Genomic DNA, 25,092 nt, shown 5'->3' with positions numbered 1-25,092 from the left:
CAAGATGGCAGCAGTCTGAGCTTCCATCAAAGGTTCTAGAGGCTCCAACACTATGGGCCCTGTTGCATTATTCATGATGCTCCATGGGTGACTGCATTGTCCGTCCCTATGCCCCTCTGGAATATCATACACAAGTTGGAGTTGGACTTGTCCATGCTGTCTAACACTGTATGCAGGCTCGCTGGCAGGCAGTCCACTGCCCTAAGTAGGTTGTCATGCGTAACCATCAGTCTTCTTCCATACGATGAGTCCTTTCAGTCAGTATCTATGCCCCCTGCAGCAGGGTCAGGATGCAAGCTACTCCTGGGCGGTACCATTGCCCGTCCTTGCTCCTGCGCACTTGTGCTTGGTGGATCTCCCATTGCAGATCCGTCTACACTAAGCATCAAAGTATTTGAGCTGGTGCCTGCAAGAGCAAGGTTGAGTGATGGTATGAGCTCTTGAAGGCTCTCCTCCTCTTCTTCGACTCCAACAGGATCCTCTATCTCTGCTGGACCTGGAAAGGGAAGAGTAGCACAAGGGTTAGCTGTTAGTGGCAGGGGTAAGCAGACAGATGAGGGCCAACTCAAAGCAGCACCACTTTGCTATCCAGAGTCTGTATCGAAAGAGATGTCAGTGAAAAGAGATAAAGAAGTCAGTGAAAAGTAAAATCGGGCAGGGTATTAATTAGGTGACCATTCCGATCCAGTCAGTTTCTACAATTACCACCTGAATTTTTGCAATTACTTAGTCATGGAGGTAACTAACCCCTCTTTTCCAAATAATTAAATTAAGTCAAGTGCAATTCTTGTTTAAATGCTGGAATGTTTAGGACACCAGCTGCTGCCTTCATTTTGCTGTCATTGGAGTACATGCACCACTTTGGAGGTGGGTGCAAACTTTACTAACAGCCACGTCCACTGGAATTTTTTACTTTAGAACAGGCATAACTGCAAATTCCTACCTCCAATGCCAGAATCATCACACCGTTGCCTCAGAGAAATCATGGAATTTTAAGCCCACAATGCTTTACCATGCAGCCTTCTGCCTCTATAATGAGGTGCGTTTATATTAGCGCCAGTGGCTTTCTACCTCTAAAAATCTTCTCACATTGAGTTTGACTTTTGTCTCTTGTAAGTACAGTATTCATTTTTGTGTAGCTTACCACCAATAATAACATCTGTTTATAAATGTTCCACCATTCTCTGCTCTTTCAAGACCCTTCTTAAAACCTACCTCTTTGACAAAGTTTTAAGTCATGCAACCCCCTCCCACGCAACTCCCCCGCCCCCCCCCCCACCATCCCATCCCACCCCGCTCAAATAGTATTGCCTTCTTTGGTTTGGTGTCTTTTGCTATCTGATTACAATTTAATGAAGCGCCTTGGGTAAAGGAGCCAAATAAATGCAATTTTTGTGGTTGTAAATCGCCATCATTGCCCATCCAGTGCAGAATCCAGATGAAAAGGTTTATCATAAAGAAACCCTTTTTAAAATCCATCAAGAATTTCTACTTCATTTAAATATTTTCTGCTAATCAGTGTAAGTTATATCTGGCATGCAGACTTTCTTGGTTTTTTGGACTATGGACAGCTGCACCTCGAACAAAGCAGAATGGAATTTAAGGGGTGATCATGCAGTCGGGAGTTGCATTTGAAGAGACACAGCTGATAACACTGCAGCCCTGATTCTCCGGCTCACACTCAAGTCGAGCTCGGCTGATTAAATCTCTCACCTATCACCATTTCTATTGAAACTCAGTAGTGAGATCTAATTTTAGTGAGAATAGGTCACAATAACCACAAAAGCATACCACAGAGCAGGAAGCGGGTCATCAATGTGAGAGCAAAACACGTTCAGTCAAAATTAAGTCTGTATCTTTTCCATCCAAAATACAGAACGTCAATTTTAATGCTGTACTACTGAAAAAAAGTTAAATTCAGGGTTACCATTTCAAACAATTAAACAAAGAAACAAAAGGGATGAATTTCCTTGTTGTTTCTGTTACACTTATGGTGCTGGAGCAGCCTAGGATCGATTTTGAATGAGGAAACTCAAGTGGAAGTGATTTCTGCCATCTGTGCACCTTGAAATCACTTTCCTCAAGTTATTTCAATCTTTTGGCCCTTCCCATGATCTGCCCGTCCAGCCCTTGTTGGACTCATTTGTATACCAGCACCTGTTATTCAGTGATGAGACCTTGGATAACGTGGACCATTTTCCAAACCCGGGAGCCCACTGTCAACAAGGGCAGACATCAATGACTAGGTCCAACACCGCCTTCAGTGTGCCAGCGCAGCCTTTGGTCGCCTAAGGTATAGTGTTTGAAGACCAGAACCTTAAAACCGGCACAAAGCTCATGGTCTGCAGAGCAGTAGTGATACCTGTCCTCATATATGCTTCTGAGACATGGACTATATACAGCAGGCACATCAATAAACTGGAGAAGTACCATCAACGCTGCCTCAGGAAGATCCTGCAAATCCGTTGGCAGGATAGGCACACGAATGTCAGTGTTCTCGCGCAGGCCAACATCCTCAGCATCGAAGCATTGACAACGCTCGATCAACTCAATGGACGAGCCACATTGTCCATATGCCCGATAAGAGACTCCCAAAGCAAGCGCTCTACTCAGAGCTCCAACAGGGAAAACGAACCCCAGGTGGGCAAAGGAAACGCTTCAAGGACACCCTCAAGGCCTCCTTGAAGAAGTTCAACATCCCCACCGACACCTGGGAATCCTTGGCGCAAGATCGCTCAAAATGGAAGAGAATAATTCGTGAGGGCGTTGAAAATTTCGAGTCTCTTCACCGGGAGCAAGCAGAGACCAAGCGCCATATGGCGGAAGGAGCACACGACAACCCAAGCACTTCAACAAACAGGCACTTCAACCACCATTTGTCCAACCTGCGACAGAGACTGTAGCTCCCACATTAGACTTAACCATCATCTGAGAGCTCATTTTTAATGTGGAAGCAAGTTATCTTCGACTCAGAGGGACTGCCTATGATAATGATATGATGATGATGATGAGACACAACTTTCCTGGTTTTGCGCCCCTATTATATTCTGGATAACTTAAACCCAAAAGAAAAGGCCCATCATCTCCCTCTGTCACCTGATCTAGGTGGAGGTGAGGAGTTTGAAGCTTTGAAGAGTCCCCAAACTGCTTCGCGATTGCTGGCCTTTGGAAACACTTTTATCATCCTTTTTTTTTGCTTTGCCCTTACTGAGATCTGCACTTTTTTTTAAACTGAGTGCTACTGTCTCAGTCCACCCAAAGATTTTCAGAAGTCCGATCACCCCCACATTCCCAACTAAGAATTTACAGGCCACACAGGTTCTGTAGAGGAGCTTTGAATTAGAAAAGTCCGCTTCTCCAAAGCTGCCATCAATGATCTTCCCTCCATCACAAGGTGACGGACGGGGCTGTTCACTAGCAATTCCACAGTGTTCAGCTCCATTCACATCTCCTCCGTTAATGAAAGCTTACAACACAACCTGGATAATAGCCATACTTTTGGCTGACAAGTGGCAGACAACATTCGCACCACATTAATGCTAGGTAATGACCATCTCGAACAAGAGAAAGACCAGCCATCTTAGCTTGACCTTTAACAGCATCATCCTTAGGGTCATCACTAACCAGAAGCTTAACCGGTTCAGCCATATCAACACTGTAATTAATAGTAAGGCAGAGGCTGGGTAATCTACAAGTGAATCACTTCCTGACTCATCAAAGTCTCCCCACCATCGACAAGGCTCAAGTCAGGAGTGTGGTGAAATACTCACCACGCGCTTGAATTAGTGCAACCACAGCATCATTCAAGAAGCTTAACAGCATCCAGGTCAGACGTTCACTTGATTGGCATGCTTGTCACCTGTCTCATTAACCACCCCCCTCCAGCACTAGCACACAGTGGCTATATTATGCACCATCTACAGGATGCACTACAGCAACTCAGCAAGGTTACTTCGGCCTCCTCTGTGACTTCTACCTCCAAGAAGGAAAAGAGTATCAATGTTATGAGAACACCACCACCTCCAAGTCCTCACCAGCACCTGGGAATCCCTGGCCCAAGACCGGCCTAAGTGGAGGAAGAGCATCCGGGAGGGCGCTGAGCACCTCGAGTCTCGGCGCCGAGAGCATGTAGAAATCAAGCGCAGAAGGAGCGTGCGGCAAACCAGACTCCCCACCCACCCTTTCCTTCAGCTACTGTCTGTCCCACCTGTGAAAGAGACTGTAATTCCCATATTGGACTGTACAGTCGTCTGAGAACTCATTTTTAGAGTGGAAGCAAGTTTTCCTCGATTTCGAGGGACTACCTATGATGACCCTCCAAATCACACACCATTCTGACTACGACATATATCGTCATTATTTTGTCGTTGTTGAGTCAATATCCTAGAATTCTCTACCTAATACCATTGTGGGAGCACCATTTCCACAAGAACTAAAATGGTTCAAGAAGGTGGTTCGCCACCACCTTCTCAAGGCAGTTATGAATGGGCAATAAACACTGCCTTGCCAGTGTCGCCCACATCCCAAGAAAAATTCATTAAAAAATGATTCTGCCTTGCAAAAAGAGACATACTTACTCTTTGGTGAAATGCACTACTGTATTCATCATCATCATCATAGGCAGTCCCTCGAACAAGGGTGACTTGCTTCCGCATGAGTTCACAAATGTTTCAATGAAGGACCTGATGTTCCAGTTCTGAACTTCAATTTAGGAGGTGGAAGATGCCTGTGCGTAGATTTTTTTTTTAAAAAACGTGTGGTGACCGTTGCACATCAGCCACCACACGGGCTTGACAGAGCTAGGTCTTTATCCAGTGGCAAACGTTGACCAGGATGACTGGAGACCTGCTGTGCTGCACGGACCAAGTGCGCACACATATTGCAGTGTGGGCAGGCCCGTGCTGCCCCTGGGCCTTCGGCTCTTCTGGGCCCCGTACCCTCATTCGGCGCACCTCCACCACAATTTCTCGCCGCTCCTCCACCACAAAAACACTTTTAGGCTGGATAGCTCTTTTTTGGCCAGCACGAATACAATGGGCCGAAATGGCCTCCTTCTGTGCTGTAAATTTCTATGATTCTATGATTGATTCTATGATCACATATTCTAATCCAAGGCATGCAAGCAGTAAGTGAAGATGCCCAATCATCAATAGAAGTTGCTGTGGAGTAGTTATATTATCTGAACTGATCAGAAAAAAATGTCAGTGAACACAAAAAAGCAGCAAGGCAGATTCACATAGCATTCAGGTTGCGACCACGGTCAGGAGTCCTGCAGTATTCAGATCTTCCTAATCCATGTGCCCAAAAGCAATAGAGGGTGAAGGAATTTACAGGATAAAAAAATCTAGGTAGAGGCCATGAAACAACCAAATGAGAAGAAAACCACAAAGCTGAAGGTTGCATTTAAAGAAAAGCCACAGAACAGCAACAACCTCCGTAGTATCGTAGTACCCTACTAAGTATCAGCTGTGGCTCAGTGGGTAGCACACTTGCCCCTGAATCAGAAGGCTGTGGGTTCAAGATGAAACTCACAGACACTTAATAATTATTTATTAAGTTAAAAAATACTTAAGATTTATCATTTCTCCCATTTTCTATTTTTCTGAATGGAACCAAATATGGCAGGGAATATATTTGTTAGACAGTTTTGGAATATGAACAATATTATTTGGCTGCATCTGAAGACTGTCACCTATGTTAAAATTAGAATCCTAACTCGCACCAAGTCCTGCTCACCCATCACCCCTGCACTTGCTGACCTGCATTGGCTTCTGGTTAAGCAACACCTCGATTTCAAAATTCTCACCCTTATTTTGTAAACTCCTCCAGCCCCACAACCCTCCTGAGATGTCTGCACTCCTCTAATTCTGCCCTCTTGAGCATCTCTGATTATAGTCGCTCAACCATTGGCGGCTGTGCCTTCTGTTGTCTCGGCCCCAAGCTCTGGAACTCGCTGCCTAAACCTCTCCTCCGCTCTACCTCGCTTTCCTCCTTCAAGACACTCCTTAAAACATACCTTTCATCAAGCTTTTTGTCACCTGCGCTAATTTTTACTTATGCGGCTCGGTGTCAAATTTTTATCTTATAACACTCCTGTGAAGCGCCCTGGGACATTTCACTACGTTAAAGGCTCTATATAAATCAAAGTTGTTGTTGTAGTAATTATGACAGTTAACATGCATATACCCTATCGCCTGCAGTAAACCTTTAATTATCTGGCACAAAGTGGATTATTCCATCCAAAGCTTTTGACAGCTAGTACAAGTTCTTAATTTCGTTTAGCTGTAAACACATGCAAATGACTTTTGTGTCCTCTTCTCCCTTTCCCACACTTCTTTTCATAACTTCTCAACCTACACATTCTTCCTCCTTTTAAAAGAGTGACTTTGGATCAATGTTCCCCCTAAGGTGTGTGGACGCGCATCAATTGGGAGGTCCCACGCAGGCCGCTCACAAGCTGTTGTTGTTGGAAGATACCACGCATGCCTGATGCGCAGCAAATTTAAAGGGACCACGCACAAAAAAGAAGATAGAGGGAACATTGCTTTGGATCCCTTCATTCTGAAAACTATAATATTTCCCCTGAATTTTACCTGAAATTAGCTACAGGTTTAATTTTCTTTTTTTGGTCTCTCTCAAGATTTAGCATTACCATCAATTGGAGAGGGCAGTGCATAAGGTTGCAACCATCTAATGGACAGATGGACATGAATGGGCCTGATGAGCCTTTATGCATTTTTCATGATTCTTTGTCCCAAGTTAAGCTAACAGAAGATACAAGCATAAGGAGAGAGGAAAAAGTGTAAGGGAGGGATATAGTTGGCTTGCTCTCTGATTTTTATTCTCTTCCCATGGAGGTAGTTCCTTGTCTCCATTTGTGTCTACCTCTCAAAAATCTAACTGAAACAAAGTAATTACCACACGAGGAACTGGACCCAAAAACCTGAATGTGCATTCTACGACCATAAATTCACTTTTATTTCAAATATTTGGCAAGAAAACACCAAGTGATACTCTGCAATGCATATAATCTCACCGCTATGAATGAAAGATTTATTCTTTTTAAACTCTGGTGGAGAGAGAATGCATTATACCCCAATCAAAACTCTATATTAAATCACTTAACAAGTATTCATAGTAATAAAGACAGAAAATGTTGGAAATTATTCATAGCAGTCCAGCACAAGTGTGGCCAAGTAAATACTGCTTACACGCATTCAGGTTGTAGTGTTATACCATGATGAAAAGATACCCATGAACGGAGGCACTGCAATATAAACCCAATATAAAAGTTAATTTGGGGTCGCTCTCTCTCTGCATCCTCAATGTTTAGCAACAACAGTTTGTTGGCAAATGTAGTTGGAAAAAACTAAATATGCTCAACCCAATTTGGTAAAGAAAACAATTTAAATGGAAAATTAAAATGTCATCAATAATGGAGGTGAAAGGAGAATAATTTACTAGTACAGAGTTGACATTTCATGGTTTTGTCTGTTGTGCTTCTCCAAAATGGCATCTTCTGAAGAAGTTATCACAGTTGGCCTGTATGTAACCACATTTTACCATATTGGATATGGCATTTCAGAAATTACTTGCAATCCACTTAAGTTGTTTCTATTAGGTCCTGGTTTACACAAACACACATCCAGTTTACCTAGAATTCTGACTCTTGAGGTGCATATACTATTTTTTTAAAATAAACAAATAATACTTATTTTGCTACAAATGTATGCACCAGCTGCATATCCAATGCATACACTGCTACCTAATATCCACTGGGCACTTCAAAACTTAGTATCCTGGAGCGAGGATTATTGAATGATTCCTTCTTGGAGGAACACACAGTTTTTACTGTCGCCACTCGGAGAAATTTAAAGATAGCTTGATCTAGGAGGCACATTTCAATATCTTTGGATACAAACATCAACCAGGATCATTGTTCCCACATGTTTCGTGTAAATACATTTAAATAATATGGGAGGTAATGTGAGTATTGAAGACAATTATGCTAGTATTTAAGCTTTGCTTGAAGATAGGTCAAAAATATATCTGTTTTACACACAGACTGAATCCTTGAAAAAGGAATGCAGGAAAAAGATCCAGGAAAAATATGCCAAAATCATAATTCAAATTCCACAGACACTCTATTTCTCAACCACCAAATGTAAGCAATTTCAAAGAAGCAAAAGTGATGGAATACCCGAGGCAAGATGTTACAAACACAAGATAGGCCATTTGACCCATCTTAGTTTGTCCATCCATAGGGCCCAAATTTGCCCAGGAGTTGCTCGTTTTTTTTGGAGCAACTTGAATTTTCTGGAGTATCCCATTTAAAATTCCCATTCTGCACATTTAATTTGCACCAGTGTAAGTGAGTTAGTTAGGATTTTTTTTTAAGTTTAGTTTTTTTTTTCCAAAAGGGGCCATTACCAGCCACCTATGCCTGTTTTGGCCATTTAAGCCAGTTTGGACAGCTAATAGTTGCTCCAAACTAACTTAGGCCAGCGTATGTGGTCACTTGTGGCTGCACAGAAAACCCCTGCGGAGTTAAGAAGTCAGCGCAGGTAACCAGAGATAAGGGGGGGGAGGTGGGGGGAGGGAAGCACAGAGGACCTTGCAAAGCACTAAACACCTTCACAACAATTCAAGAAGCATAAAAACCATCAATAATAAAAATTTTTAAGTCAGCGGGCCGGGCCAGCCGGTGCGGGAGGCCACTCGGCCTGGGATAGGGGCGGGAGAACGCACCAACTCGAGAACGCATCGGCAAGCCCTTCGGCCAGGGCTAGGGGCAGGAGAACGCACAGACTCTCTCTCCGAGGGACTTCACCGAGGACTGGACTTCTCCGAGGGACCACCGGCTGGGGGCAGGAGCTACTGCAGCACTGTTTCTCGCGCAGGGCCCTAGCTCCGCCCCCTAATGGACGGACCACGCCGTGCCAAGCCATGGGAGAGGCCAGTGTGGGGAGAATACGGAGCTGCATTTTCGACAGCGTTTTGGGAGCAGAAAGTCGGTGCACCTTAGGTAAGTGTGCCGAAAAAAAACAGAGGGCCAAATTTGGGCCCATAGATACTACATGGTTCCTCATAATGTCATCTAATTGTTTCTTAAAATATTCCAGAGTTTAGCCTCCACTACCCTACCCGGAAGTCTATTCCATGTGTTGGTCACGCTTTGCGTAAAGTATTTCCTGATATTGATCCTAAATTTCCCTTTTGCCACCTTTAAACCCGTGTCTCCTTGTCCTATTACCATGATTTATTTTGAAGTGATATATCGGTTCTACTTTTTTAATACTGTTTACTATCTAATATACCACTCTAAGAGTAACTTTTAGTTGTCTCTTACAAGGTTATAAAGGTCAATGTTCTCCAGTCTTTCTGGTGATGCTCGGGATCAGTTTTGTGGCTTTTCTTTGAACTCATCAGATAAGACCTTCCTCATGAGAGATCCACAAAGTGACTGATCGAGATAGAATTCCGCTAAGACATAGCAAAGTTAACAATACTGTCTTTTCCTCCAGAGGCTGAAAGCCAGGAGGCAGCAGAGAAGATTGCTGAAAAATAGGACCTTTAATCCCCTCTACCTCTGGCAACACTGGCAGCCACTTGCCCATTCCGTCATTCACCGTCTCCCTTGCATTCAGTAGCCCAGAGATATCCACTTGAGGAAATGACATAGAGCACGAGGAAGCCAGGGGATGCAGGTGTTACGCAGCCACCCTGCCTCTTAACCTTCATGTTGAAATAGAGCTACAACCCTAGATTGATGAATTATAAAAGCATCACGACAGCTCCCAGCAAGTCATGAATTCACATGCAAGAAGCTGCCCCTGTCATTTTAAATTAGCTGCACCTTCAGGGAAGTAAGCCTTAGCAGTTCTTATGAATATAGAGATTTACATTGCAATCAGTACCCCTGACAACCCTGAAAAATTCAGCAATTCTGATAAATGTGTTGGCCCTCTCAGGCATTTGTGTGGGAGCACTGTCAAATTGTATAAATTGAGCAGCCATGGCCAAGACGGCATTGGTGACTTGCCTTATAGAAGAGTGCAAAGTAAGTTGGCTAATCTGACAAAAACCTCTGTGGCTCTGCAATAAGGTCATGGCATATAAGTTAAGAGCTGTGGTCACTGTCTCCACCACTGACAGGGATATGCATGTTGGGAACCTTGGCTGCAGCTCCATCTGCAGCAACAAACCGAGTTCCTCCAAAGCTCCATAACCAAAGCGCAACCTCCTGAGACAGAGCTTCTTAGGTGTCAGTTTTACCTCAGTGGCAGCACTCTCACTTCTGAGTCAGAAGGTCGTGGGTACAAACTCCACTTCAGAGACTTGAATATGTAATCTAGATTAACCAGTGCAATAGAGGGAGTGCTGCACTGTCAGAGATTCTGCCTTTTGGATGACATGTTAAACCATGGCCCCATCTGCCCTCTCAGGTGGATGTAAAAGATCCCATGGCAGTATTCCAAGAACAACAGGGTAATTCTCTGGATGTCCTGGCCAATAGTTTTTGCTCACAAGCACCACTAAAACAGATCATCTAGTCATTGATTTTGTTGCTGTTTGTGGGACATTGCTGTGCACAAATTGGCAGTCGCATTTCCCTACATAACAAACAGTGACTAGACTTCAAAACATATTCCTTTGGGACATCCTTCCATAAGTGCAAGTTATTTCCTTCCTGGGAAAAGTCTGAGAAAGTGCTATAAAGGGTCTATGCATCCTGCTGGAAGGGTGGTGCTGGGATGGCTTGATTCTCCTCTAGCGCTATCTGAATGATCTAGCTTCCCTTACAGCCCCTCTTCCTCCAGAATATAGGCCGTGTAAAGTAGGATTCCCAGTGGAAAGCCCATTGTACCACCTTCAAAGTCGAGCTCAGTAATTGTCTTGAAATAGAAAGTTTTCCAAGGGTAATGGAGAATGCAGGACAAGGCTTCCTGAGTAGGACAGTGGACATATTTTGCGATCTAAGATATCGCCACAACTTTCCACAAGCAATTTCAATTAAAGAGTGTCCTTTTAACCAAGTACTTATGCCTTGAGAAACAGGTTCTGGCAAACTCCGTCTTCTAAACATTGGTGCATATTCTCAAGGTCGGATGGGAAGGCGAAATCATAAAATTTAGGACGGGTGACTTTTTCCCGTATGTAAACTTTGTTATTTGCAAGTGGCCACCACTGTAACAATAGGCATCCTTCACCCTAACCTGAAACTGAATAGGATTTATGCCGGGGTGCTTCTCCAGTGGAACCCAGCATAAATTGGCACCATCAGATATTCTTGGCCCTGCAAATAGTTAATTGTTAACCTATGCTCTCCCCCAACCCAGGAATTGCAGGGCCAATAAAGAAACCAGAGTCAGCAGGGAATAGAAACTGGTGTAACTAAACATATTAAAAGCAGAGTTATATATTTTGGTAGTAATGTGCATTTTATGCAACTCAATACTATTATCTCTCGTGCCAAATATGCATCTTCTGTACTTATCTATATTTAAGTAGTTGCGATTTTAATGGTTCACTTTTGGTCGTAGGTTTTGCTCTGCTTGGACAGAACCGAATAATAACTACTCTGCTTATAATTGATAATCAATATCATCTCTACTTTGAGGACAAAGTCTACTTTCGCAACTAATAATAAACGTTTTAATAAAAACAACACATTGTTTCAATGGACATACCTTACGTACAGTTTATGTACATACCAATGAAATGTTCAAGTCCTTTTTGGGTTTCATATTATTATCTTCTTTCTTTTTTTTGTGGCGAAAGGAAATTCCTGCCTGGAAAATTATACGTGGTGCTGGCCTTTGTCTGAGACTGCTTTCCCAACCTGATACTCCTCGTCGTTTTGCCTATGGGCAACATACAACTATTAAAACACAGGTTTCAAGTTGACTCTGGTTAGCTTCTTTGCGCTAAACAAGGATAACCATGTATTCCAAGTGCCCGAACTGGCAAACATAAACAAAAGACACAGCAACAGGACTATAATGGATTTATTATTTTTCGTTGGCAACCAAGATGAAGGGCCAAGTTGCATTGTGCCAAGTTGCATAGTGCAAGACATCATCAAGGTTCAAAAGAGAAGGCAAGGCAAATTTGAATAGTGAGCAGATGATACCAAGCTTTTGTTTTAAAAGCCTAAAATTGCAGAAAGAAGGAAATACCCAGGGAAGTAAAGGGTTCCACAGTTCATATATCCTGGGAAAGAATAAGGTAGAGTAGGAGACTGCGCAATGAGTCTTGATTTCAACATTAAGGTTTAAGAGTGGCGAAAGAGCCTGTAAGATGGCATATTTTCAGTTTAGCAGAAAGAGAAGTTCAGAGAAGTACTAACCATGTAATATCAATAAAATAGAGGCAAGAAAGTTTGCAATGAGAGACAGGTTAGAGCTGCAGTTGAGAGAAGGATCACCTGCCAGACATGCAGTTCCTTCTGGTACCATAACCAAGCATGTGAAAGAGGTGCTTGAAGAACCTCCGAAAATATGGGAGAAATATTCACGTCCTGGATGGATTTGGGCTTTATAGAGAGTTAAGAGCGGTTGAGAGGAAAACCTCACACAAGAGGAAACCAAGCTTCCTGTAGGTAATTGCAGCAATTGAAGAGATATAAGAGTTCCATTTGAGGTCAAAGGAGATAGTGAGGCCAAGAATGTCAACAGGCACATAAGGACCACGGTGAAGCCATCAAAGGTAAGACATGGTAGCTGTTGGTTAGATCTACAAAAGGCATTAATATGTTTGACGTCAAATCCAATTAGTATGCCGTAATACAAAATCTGTTTTCTTATTAGGCAGTATTTTAAATGAAGCAGTGTTATTTCTAATGTAATTTCATGTCTAAAGAAACAATTTGTCACCTAAAATGAAACTACATTATTCAGAAAATATTTATTTGCTTAATAAGCAAGGCCTTTGATAGCAAGTATATCCTCTCCATCACAAAGTCCTCCTACTTCAACCTCTGTAACATCACCCGTTTCTGTCCCTGCCTCACACCATCTGCTGCAAAAATGCTCATCCATAACTTTGCCGCCTCCAGCCTCATTAATCCAATGGTCCCCTATCCTTCACCTTCTATATATTTCAGCTCAGCCAAAATTCAGAGGTGCGTAACCTAACCCGCATCAAGTCCTGCTCACCCAACAAGTCTGTGTTCACTGACCTAACCTGGCTCCCAGTCCGCCCAATAACTCCAATTTAAAATTCTCATCCTTGTGTTCAAAGCCTCATTCCTCCTTATCTCTGTAACCTCATTCAGCCCTACAACCTTCCAAGAACTCTACATTCTTCGGAACTCTGGCCTTGTGCCAAGACATAGTGCAAGACATCATCAAGGTTCAAAAGAGAAGGCAAGGCAAATTTGAATAGTGAGCAGATGAATCGCAGGTGCAGTCAATCACAGCCTAACTTGGGGGAAGCCTGCGATGGCCTATAACCTTTTCCTGCTGACTACTGGTGTCCTTGAGGAATGTTACAAAATCATTGGCTTTGGCAAAGAAAGTATCAGTGACCTACTTGTTGCAGGCATGGACTGCAGACTGACTAATGTGACCGATGGCACCTGCTACAGCCTGGAAAGAGCTGGAGGCAAATTAGCCACAGACAATGCATGACCAGCTGGGTGAGTAAGTAGCAGATCTTATTGCAAGAGGCTGCACAGGGCTGTGACAGCATCTCTGGAGGAGCATTGCCTCTTGATGCATTGCTCCTCAGAAAATTGGATGTAATTTACTCATGGCCTATAGACCACATGGGCAGGGTGGGAATGTCTGTGAGCAGCCTTCCTCAGAGCTCCAATTGCAACTCATTAAGTTCCATGACGCACTGCTGCTCCTGTAACTCCTCTTCCTCCAACCAGAAAGACTGGATATGATGTCTCCCATCTTAACATCGGAACAGCAGTAGGTCATTCAGCCCCTCGAGCCTGTTCCACCATTCAATGAGATCTGGCTGATCTTCAACTTAATTTCATATACCACTATTGACCCATTTCCCTTAATACCTTTGGTTAACAAAAAGCTAGCAATCGCAGATTTAAAATTAATAATTGATCAAGCATCAATTGCCTTTTGCGGAAGAGAGTTCCAAACTTCTACCATCCTGAGCGCTGGGTTTCTTGAATATTTTGAAGCAGAAGAAAACTGTAAGTTAGAAAATTCCAACAGAAAAACCTTGAAAAAAATCCAACCAGGTGAACTGCAAACAAATTCCAATGCTCTGACTGCTTGAATAGTGCTTCCGATTGAAATTTTATGCCAATAAGACTTGGTGGGTCATACTACTTCTTTCCAGTGAAAATGGCATTGAGGTCCTATAGAACCTCTCTCTCAGGAAGTCAGCAACTCACCACATTCACCCCAACTTGACCAATACCTGCCATCGTGCCAGCAAGTCAGCCGCAGCAGCTGAGCTGCAGCAGCCTATGGCTGAGCCCTCACAGACTTGAGCACTCAGAACGACACCGGCCCCAAGCATCGCAAGGATCCTCACATGAGGAACAGCACACTTCCACCAGCTCTGCTCAGGCCACTAGGGTAGCACCTCACAGGAAAGAGTGAGGAAACCTTCTTGAAAGAAAAGCACTGATTTAATCACCTAGGTGAGAAATGAATGGAAAGTATCTATTATGTTTGGCATCAAATTAATCACCTTTATCACATTTGACATCTTGGTCTGCAGTATGGTTTCATAGCCACTTCCAAGTTTGTATTGTCAGAATGTCATTGATATAGAAGTTCTCTAAATGGTTTGAATGTTCTTCAATGCAAGATGAAGGGCATGAGGAAGATTGTAGAAGGTCTGTTGTGCAGAGGGTCTCTGTCCTAAGTTATCAAGGCAGGGCTGTGAGAAGCTCCTTTCATCCTGCATTAAAGAACCATTTGGAGAACTTCTATATCCCTGACATTCTGGCTGCAAGATGTAGATGTGACCCTCTTTCCTCAGCTGCTTCCTTTCCTTCCCTTAATTCTTCCTTGCCAATGATGATTGCTGTTGCTGCTGCTCTGCCTACTCCAAATGCAGATCTCTCTGCAATGCAATGTTGTGCCATATGCAGCAGAACATACAATGCATGACACTATCAGGGCATAATGTAGGGATCCAGACACCCAAGTCTCTGTTTAAGCATTCCTATCGTGTGTTTTATAAGGATTCTGGTTGTGTCCTGGCTTCGATTATTGTATTTATTTAAATTTCCAGCATCCGCGGTATTTTACAGCGAGTGAAGTGGGGTTGTACAGGAGTATCAACCACCAGGTCCACAGGGGGTATTCCTTGTCTCCAAGCAACCATCCAGTCACATTCCCCACAAGGTCGAATAGAGATGGAATGGTGGAATGTCTGAGTATAAAAACATTGTAGCAGTTCCTTAGGTACCTTGCACAAATCTGTGTGATACTGTTCTCGTAATCGACCACTAGTTATACTTTGATAAGAGTGTATCCTTTTCTATTGATGAAGGTTGATGGCCACGTGTGTGTACAGTCAATTATACCCTGCACATGATTGGCCGTACACATGTGGCCATCAACGGGGGAAGCCTGCAAAGCCCATAGCTCCCTCCTATGGATGGTTTAGGTCAATGAGGAAGGCGATATACTGCTCAACCCTGGCAAAGGGAGCATCATCCACCTGTTTAATGCAGCTGCAAACTGCGAACTGGGAGATGCAGCTGATGTTTGCTGTCACAGACAGAAAGGATTCAGTGGCATAAAAATTCAGGGCTGTGGTGATTTTCCAGTGGCATGGCATGCACCTCAAGTCAGCAGGCAGCAGATACTGTTGCAGGAGATTGAAGAGGTCTGTGCCAACCAGCCTGCCTGGAGAAGCGCAGCCTCCTCTTGCACCTCTCACACCATGGAAGAAAAATCCATGCCTGAAATGTTAACTGGACAGTTTTCTCCATATGCTTCCTGACCCACTGACTATTTCCAGCATTTTCTTTTTTGTTTCAGTTGTCTCTGGAGTAGCTAATTGTGAACTCAATGTTCAGTGTGAGATGCCATGCAATAACCCAAATAATGTTACTTATACTGTTGGATGTGCACAAACTTTGTGGCCCAATCTTATTATTTATCTGTTTAGATAAGGAGAGCTAAATAACTTTCATATTTTTTGCGATTCAGGCCTCACACAAAGTATGCTAAAGACATGCCTCTCACAATGGTTGGACACTGCATAATTACATTTTATGTAGATTAGGCTGTTTTTCCATTCTTGTTCAGTAGAGGAGCTTGACCCTTGATATAATTAGTTAATAAGAGCTACAGGGTACTTGCTTGTCCCTACAAGCTTGTAATAACATGGTCTAAAATAGTTGTAGACTAAAATAGTTGTAATAACATGGACTGAGTAGGTTTTGTTTGATTATCATACTAGAAGCAGTCAGTGCCAAAACAGTACATAAGTGTCAATCAATAATATAATAAACAGGTACAAGCCTTGGGACATCATCTTGCAAAACTTGTTTTGCAACAATATAACAGTTACATACTCAGTTCATCTGCTCAGTTTTGTTGGCGATGCATGGAGAAACACAATCAGACTATAGAAAATCCGACTTTAAACAGAAAATCACAAGCCCACCTTGTATCATTGAAACAACTAAAAAGGCTTCTATGCGTCACACCTCAAACATCACAGTTCAGAAGAACAATCTTAAAAAAGGAGAAAGAAAACCAGTCATTTCCTGCTAGTTTTCCAAACTTTCTGAAAATCGTCTCTGACAGAGATTTCGGAACAGATGCCACAGAAGTTGCCCTCAGCAACTAACCTCTAATTGACTTGAGAATGTGCTCACTTGGACTATTTCCCTACACGGAGTACCTCAGGCTGTGATAGGTTAGACTAGTTCACCACAGGAAGTACCTGAGTAGTGGCCATAATGCTAGATTAAACACAGCTCCATTTTAGCAGTTAAAAACACATCATTTTTGGTCAAAACATGTGACTGATTTCAGGAATAGATTATTGTGTCTTTTAGCTGCTAAACTGTACTCCAGAATTCAACTATTCATCAGCATTACCAAGGACAACCTGCTAATGATTTCAATTAATGAAAGCTGAAAATATGCAAATAATGGGAAATGGAGGGAATTTGAAATAGAAACATAAAAAGTCTCAAGGCTGGAAGGGAGATGCTTTATGACCAAAGAGCTACAGATACATTAACAGATCAGTTACCAACTCTAAAAGCTGGCATGATAATGAACAAGGTATAGATTTGGGTATTGGGCAGATAGATAGCTGTACTAACATTCAGCAGCAAAATGCCCAGACCTTAAAATAGTCTGTTAAAATAGCAGAATGAGGAATTTAAGCATTAAGCATATTTACACTCGTATCTCACAAGGTAATTTCAAGGGCTAAAATGAAGTACCAAAAAACTGTGTATTGGTCAGCTGCTAGCTTCATAGTTTTGCCAACCTGCCTCCGATACATTTATATTATAAATAGTTTGCTTTCCATCTATTAAAGTTCATAATTATTAATGAGGAACTCATGTTTATTTTATATGTAATCCTATCTGAACAAATATGTGCTATGTTCTATCAAAACATGTGATTGATTCCCAGAATAGATTCAAAATCTACTGTGATGTTTTTTAACATGTCTGTTCTTAATCTGATGTGACATCCTTTACAATAACATCCGAAGAGAAAACTGGTGTCAGACTGATAGCAACTACCTTTTCATGCCCACCATACTACACCAGACTTTGCTTACCTGTGAAAAACATGCTAGCAATGTGACAATGTGACACACTTGCCTTTAACTTTCTTGTAATGTTCACTAGTTATGGATAGAAAGTATGGATACATAATGGCATAGAAAAAAAATGAATTTTATTGACACCTTTGGGTTGGTGGCAATATTTACAGCGACATACAAGCAAATTAACTTTGCTACGGCAACGATTACTAAATGAAATTAAATAAATTCAATTGCAGCATCAATCAAAAAATTATTGAACATATCACAGTATAAAATCTTTACATCTATTAGCAATTAGTGCCTTTGTGCAAGTTGGACATGAGATTAGATTATCCAATATCCCACTGCCAGCAAATGTTTTTTTTAATTGTTCTTGGGATATGGGAAATGCGAGTACAGCTGCATTTATTACCCAACCCTAGTAGCCAGAGAAGGTGGTGATGAGTCCTTTCCTTGAGCCACTGCAGTCCCATGGCGATGGCACTCCCATAATGGTCTCAGGTAGGGAATTCCATGTTTTGACTTAGTGACAATGAAGGAACGGCAATATATGTTCAAGTCAGGATGATGTGTGACTTGGAGACGAACTTGACGGTGCAGGTATTCCCACAACATTGATGGTCTTGTACTTAGTGGCAGGAGTCGCAGTGGATGGATGTGCAGTCGAAGTAACATTGGTGAGTTACTGCAGTGCATCCTACAGATCATGCATATACTGCAGTCACAGTGGGCTGGATTTTAAACTTTGCGATACGCTGGGAGTAGGGGGCGCGTCCGATATCGCACAGGAACCCTGGAAGTAAGTGCAGCGCATCTTTCAGTGGCCTTTTAACCCAGCCACTGCATTACCATATCATTTCCAGGTTTCCTGACCAATTAGCATGAGTGGGCATGATGACGACCCACATGAGGCGATTTCAACTCCGGTATTTAAAGGCACACTACAAATGGAGTTTAGAGCTGGGAGCACAATAGAAGGAATTGGCAGAATGGAGACCAGATTGTTCAAAGGTTGCGCCTCGCTTTCGTGATGCCTCCCTGGATGAGCTGCTGAGTGCTGCAAGAAGCCGCAGGGAGATACCTTTCCCTACTGCCAGGTGAAAGAAGCTTGTAGGTGAAACAAAGAAGGCATGAGTTGCCCATGAGATCAGCAGCAGCACACGCGTGGATTCAATGCCGAAAGTGGTTTACGGACTTAACCAGGGCAGTAAAGATGAGTACAGTGGCACACTCACCTACATCCTGATGTGCATATATCTCCAACCCCCTCACTCTGCCTTCTCAAGCTTACTCCAGCAGGTCAGTCACTCATCACACCAACTTACCTTGCGGGTACAATGCACTGCCACACATCCCCGTCCGTCCATCCATCACTGATTCTCACCCTCATGCATTTTCATGCCTTTTCCTCAGTCACTCTCAACAAATGCTCTCCATCCATCCATTCAACACATGCCATTAAAAAGAGAAAAAAAATAAAGACTCGCATTTATATAGCGCCTTTCATGATCACCAAACGTCTCAAAGTGCTTTACAGCCAATGAAGTACTTTTAGAGTGTTGTCACTGTTGGAATGTGAGAAATGTGGCAGCCAATTTGTGCACAGCAAGCTCCCACAAACAGCAATGTGATAATGACCAGATATCTGTTTTTGTTATGTTGACTGCGGGATAAATATTGGGCAGGACACTGGGGATAACTCCCCTGCTATTCTTCAAAATAGTGCCATGGGATCTTTTACATCCACCTGAGAGCGCAGACGGGACTTCGGTTTATAGTCTCAACTGAAAGACGGCATTTCCAACAATGCAGCACTCCCTCATCACTGCACTGGCATGTCAGCCTAGATTTATGTGCTCAAGTTCCTGGAGTGGGACTTAAAACCACAACCTTCTGATTCAGAGGTGAGTGTGCTACCCACTGAGTCACAGCTGACACATTACTTTCATTCATAGATCTCTCTTTTCCCTCCTTATAGGAGCACAGAACACAAGGGAGAGGCAGAGAACTGGAAGTGACCCTGCAGCCCATCTTGTAGCTGATAGCTGCAGAGGAGGCGCTGGAAATCAATGGAGTCGCGGCATGCCTGGCCGTGGGAGATGGGGGCCTTCAAGCTACCCGGTGATAGAATTAATTATCAGACAGCCACATAGCGTACATTCACTCATGTTGACTAGATGTCAGCAGCAAGTGAAATATGATCATGTGCATAATGATCACGTAAAACATTCTTACCTCGACAGTTCTAATTCATGTGTTTAATCTCCCACAGAACTTTCAAGCATCTCGCAGGAGGTGGTCCAGGAGGACGATGACGTCTCCTCAGAGGAGGTCAATCCCTCACCATCACAGGACTCATGCAGACCATGCACCAGCTCAGATACTCGCACTTTGGTGGGACCAGTAAGGCAGATAGTTGAGTTTTCACCTGGTGACTCACACATCACAAGTGAGCAAGAGCAGATGATGGAGACAGGGACAGCAGTGGAGAGGCCACATTGGAGGCTGCAGGATGCTCTCAGCTCCGCTCAGCTGGACGCAGATGCTGTACCTCGGGGGCCGTTGACGAACAGCATACTTCTAGAGCAGCAGCAAAGAACATGCGATGTACTGGCAGGTGATCCTGCCATACTGTGCACACTTGCAGAGAGAATGGCTTGCACACTATGAATGCTACCCTAAATAGGATAAATGTTACTCTAGCCTTGGCCCTACTGAACTGCAGTAAAGTGTACTCAAACTCATTGCTAGCAAGGAAGTGTGGGTGGGCCATGAGAAGGATGATGGTGAAAGGGGACAGGGAAGTGTGAACTTGGCTCAAAGCGCCTCAAATTCTCACCCATTGCTCCTTCCCCCCGACCCCCCGCCACTCCTCAGACAGTACCCCACATGCTGCCTGTGGCAGCACAGTCTTTGCCGGGGCCCTCACAGGCTCCAAAACTCAGAGGACATCGGCCAAGAGCATCTCAGTAGTCAGAGCAGGGATCTGAGCAGCCTGCCTCTACCTCTGCTGAAGCCACAGGAGTTGCACCACGTAGAAGTGCTAGGAAGAAGAAGAGTAAAAAACGTTGCACATGGGTGTGTTACACAATGTTAGATTGGTAAGTTTCTGTTTTATTTTTGAGTCACATATATATTAATTCTTCCCCATCTTGCCCATTTTTGGTCACTGATTGGTAAGTGGCCTTTTCACTTGAATGGCAAGACATGAATTGGTCCAAACCTCGCTGCGAATGCCATGTTGTGCAGAGCACAGTACAACACAACCATATTGGAGACCCTGGCTGGTGTATACTGATGGTCGCCTCCAGCCTCAAGCATATCTTCAGCATGCCGATGGCTTGCTTATTAACACGTGGTTGTTATATGATTCCTGGGCCTCATTAGTTGGGTTCGTCACGGGAATTATCAGCCATCTTTTAAGTGGGTATCCCTCGTCTCTGAGCAGCCAGCCTGTAAATCTGCTTTGAGGTGCGAAGAGATCAGGGAGGGTGGACTGCCGCAAGACGAAAACAACATGGCAGCTGCCCGGGAATCTTTCGCACACCTGCATAAACATCTTTTTGTGGTTGCACACCAGCTGCACATAGATGGAATGGAAGCCCATGCAGTTGATGAATAATTCTGAATGATCTTGGGGTGCCTTAATTGCGACACGTGTGCAGTCAATGACAACCTGCACCTGCGGGAAGCCAGCCAGAGTCGCAAACCCGAGAGCCCGCTCATTCTGACAGGAGTCATCGCAAGTGAAATTGACATCATTGCCAGCCCTGACAAAGAAGCAATCGGTCACCTACCTTATGCATTTGTGGGCCGCCAACTGCGAGATCCTGCAAATGTCTCCAGTAGAGAACTGGAAGGATCCAGAGGCAAAGAGTTGAGGGCGGTGGTGACTTTGGCAGCCACCAGTAAAGTGTGGCCACCAGGTCCAACTGGCAACAGGTCTTGTTCCAGCAGGCTGCCTTCACCTGACGTGACAACCTGCGCCTCCTGACACACTGGTGTTGACATGTTGAGGAAGCTTATCCTCTACCTGTGTGCCAGGTATGGCCTCCTACTAGCTGCACCTCTCTGCTGAATCCTTCCTTCCTGTGCAGCTGCAGGTCTGGGAGAAGCAGGCTGTTACTGCTCCTGCTGGTGTTACTCATCGGAGGTCCAAAGTAATTAAATTCTACTGAACCTTTAGACATCGAGATATTACAAGCATAACATTTCCACACCCTCGAGCCTGCTCTGCCATTCAATAAGATCATGGCTGATCTTCTACCTCAACTTCATTTTCCTGCACTATCCCCATATCCGTTGATTCCCTTAATATTCAAAAAATTATCGATCTGTCTTGAATATACTCAATGACTGAGCATCCACAGCATTCTGGGGTAGAGAATTCCAGAAATTCACCACCCTCTGAGTGAAGAAATTTCTCCTCATCTCAGTCCTAAATGGCCAACCCCTTATTCTGAGACTGTGACCCCTGATTCTAGACTCCCCAGCCAGGGGAAACATCCTACCTGCAGCCACCCTGTCAAGCCCTTTAAGAATTTTGTATGTTTCAATGAGATCATCTCACATTCTTCTAAGTTCTAGAGAATATAGGCCTAGTCTACTCAATCTCTCCTCATTGGACAATTCCCCCATCCCAGGAATTAGTCTGGTGAACCTTTGTTGCACACCCTCTATGGAAAGTATATCCTTCCTTGGGTAAGGAGATCAAAATTGTACACAGAACTCCAGGTATGGTCTCACTAGGGCTCTATTTAATTACAGTAAGACACTTTTACACTTACACTCAAATCCTCTTGTAATAAAGGCGAACATACCATTTGTTTTCTTAATTTGCTTACTGTACCTGCATGTTAACTTTCAGTGATTCATGTATAAGGACACTAGGTCCCTCTGAACACCAACATACTATTTTTTCTACCAAAGTGGATAACTTCATATTTTCCACATTATAGTCCATTTGCCATGTTGCTGCCCACACACTTAGCCAATCTATATCCCCTAGAAGTCTCTTTGTATCCTCCTCACAACTTGCATTCCTACCTATCTTTGTACCAGCAGCAAACTTGAATATATTACATTTGGTCCCGTCTTCCAAATCACTGATATAAATTGTGAATAACTGAGGCCCAAGCACTGATCTTTGCGGCAACCCACTAATTATAGTTTGCCAACCCAAAAATGATTTGTTTATTCCTACTCTCTGTTTTCAGTCCATTAACTAATCCTCAATTCATGCTAGTCTATTTCCCCCAATCCCATGAGCTCTAATTGTGTTTAATAGTCTCTTGTGCAGCACCTTATTGAATGCCTTCTGAAAATCCAAATACACCACATCCACTGGTTCCTCTTATCTATTCTCCTTTCATAAATCCGTGTTGACTCTGTCCAGTCCTTATTATTTTCTAAGTGGCTTGTAATCATGTCCTTAATAATAGATTCTAACATTTTCCCTACTACTGATGTCAGGCTAACTGGTCTGTAAATTCCCCGTTTTCTCTCTCCCTCCTTTCTTAAATAGCAAGGTTACATTTGCTACCTTCCAATCTGTGGGAACCTTTCTAGAATCTATGGAATTTTGGAAGATGACAACCAATGCATCCATTATCTCTATAACCACCTCTGTCAAAACTCGAAGATGTAGGCCATCAGGTCCGGGGGATTTATCGGCTTTCAGTTCCATTAAGTGAAATCACTTTCAAACTTAATATAAAATTCTATCATATTATGGTCCCTCTTTCCTAAGGGCCCCTTTACAACAAAGTTATTAATGAACCCTTTCTCATTGCACAATATGATTTGAAGAGAAGGGGCAATTTGAGGCTTGAACAGCTGAAAGCCTCGATTTTGAAGTGACTCCGAGTATATTTTATTCTATTAGCTGACCATTCTGGGAAGTAAGAATGAGTATTCTTGCTTATTGTGCTTTAACAATCCTGTGTGTGCATACTTTTACTTCAAATCCTAAGTGACCCAAACTGGGCTAAATCTGGATATTTGTGGGTAACCATGGAACAGAAATATCTGCGATATTTGGGACTACATGTGCCATTTGCTGCTCATCAGTACTGGGAAGTAAATAACAAAACCTTATGTCATGTTCCCGGGCATTCCCATGCCAATATTAAGTCTTTGTTTAGATGCAGGACAACCCAAGGGTTTATAACAACCCTAAAAGTACTGTCACCTTACGTTACTTCTGTATGCAGTTCCTATTTACTGAGTACAATAAGGGTAAAAATCAACATTGAATAAAATTCTGAATTTTGGGAACAAGAGCTGAATGTACTCCAATGGGCCGATCAACCGATTTGCCCACTCCACTATTTCCATTAAAATAATAGATTGAAAATTGCGGTTAGCATATCTGTGATTTCCAAAAAAGGGGACAAGTCCATCTTTAAAAAAAGGGGACAAGTCCGACTGCGGGAACAACAGAGGAATCTCCCTGCTTTCAACCACTGGGAAAGTTGTTGCTAGAGTCCTCCTCAACCGTCTTCTCCCCGTGGTCGAGGAGCTTCTCCCGGAGTCGCAGTGCGGATTTTGTCCCCTCCGGAGCACAACGGACATGATCTTTGCAGCGTGACAGCTGCAGGAAAAATGCAGGGAACAGCGTCAGCCCTTATAATGTCCTTCTTCGACCTTACAAAGGCCTTCGACACTGTCAACCACGAGAGTCTATGGAGCGTCCTCCTCCGTTTCTGATGCCCCCAAAAGTACATCACCATACTCCACCTGCTCCACGACGACATGCAAGCCGTGATCCTTACCAACGGATTCATCATAGACCCAATCCACGTCCGGACCGGGGTCAAGCAGGGCTGCGTCATCACCCCAACCCTCTTCTCAATCTTCCTCGCTGCCATGCTCCACCTCACAGTTGATAAGCTCCCCGCTGGAGTGGAGCTAAACTACAGAACCAGTGGGAAGCTGTTCAACCTTCGCCATCTCCAGGCCAGGTCCAAGACCACTCCAACCTCTGTCGTCAAGCTACAGTATGCGGAAGATGCCTGCATCTGCGCACATACAGAGGCTGAACTCAAGGACATAGGCGATGTATTTACCGAGGCGTATGAAAGCATAGGCCTTACGCTAAACATTAGTAAGACAAAGGTCCTCCACCATCCTGTCCTCGCCGCACAGCACTGCCCCCCAAACATCAAGATCCACAGCATGGCCCTGGACAACGTGGACCACTTCCCCTATCTCGGGAGCCTCCTATCAACAAGAGCAGACATCGATGATGAGATCCAATACCGCCTCCAGTGCGCCAGTGCAGCCTTCGGCCACCTGAGGAAAAGAGTGTTTGAAGATCAGTCCCTCAAAACAGTCACCAAGCTCATGGTCTACAAGGCCATA

General features: G+C 43.6%; 1 protein-coding gene across 1 annotated transcript in view; it reads right to left on the bottom strand.

Annotated features, from left to right (window-relative positions):
- Positions 1-25,092, bottom strand: part of dnmt3bb.1 (DNA (cytosine-5-)-methyltransferase 3 beta, duplicate b.1) — a 294,113-nt gene that overhangs the window by 154,302 nt on the left and 114,719 nt on the right. The window contains exon 5 of the mRNA XM_070895082.1: positions 11,715-11,864. Within this exon, the coding sequence (XP_070751183.1) occupies positions 11,715-11,864 (150 nt within the window). The remainder of the gene's footprint in view (positions 1-11,714; positions 11,865-25,092) is intronic.

The sequence above is a fragment of the Pristiophorus japonicus genome, chromosome 12, assembly GCF_044704955.1.
Source record: "Pristiophorus japonicus isolate sPriJap1 chromosome 12, sPriJap1.hap1, whole genome shotgun sequence".
In the NCBI taxonomy this organism is placed as follows: Eukaryota; Metazoa; Chordata; class Chondrichthyes; family Pristiophoridae; genus Pristiophorus; species Pristiophorus japonicus.
This window is presented reverse-complemented; position numbering and strand designations above follow the sequence as displayed.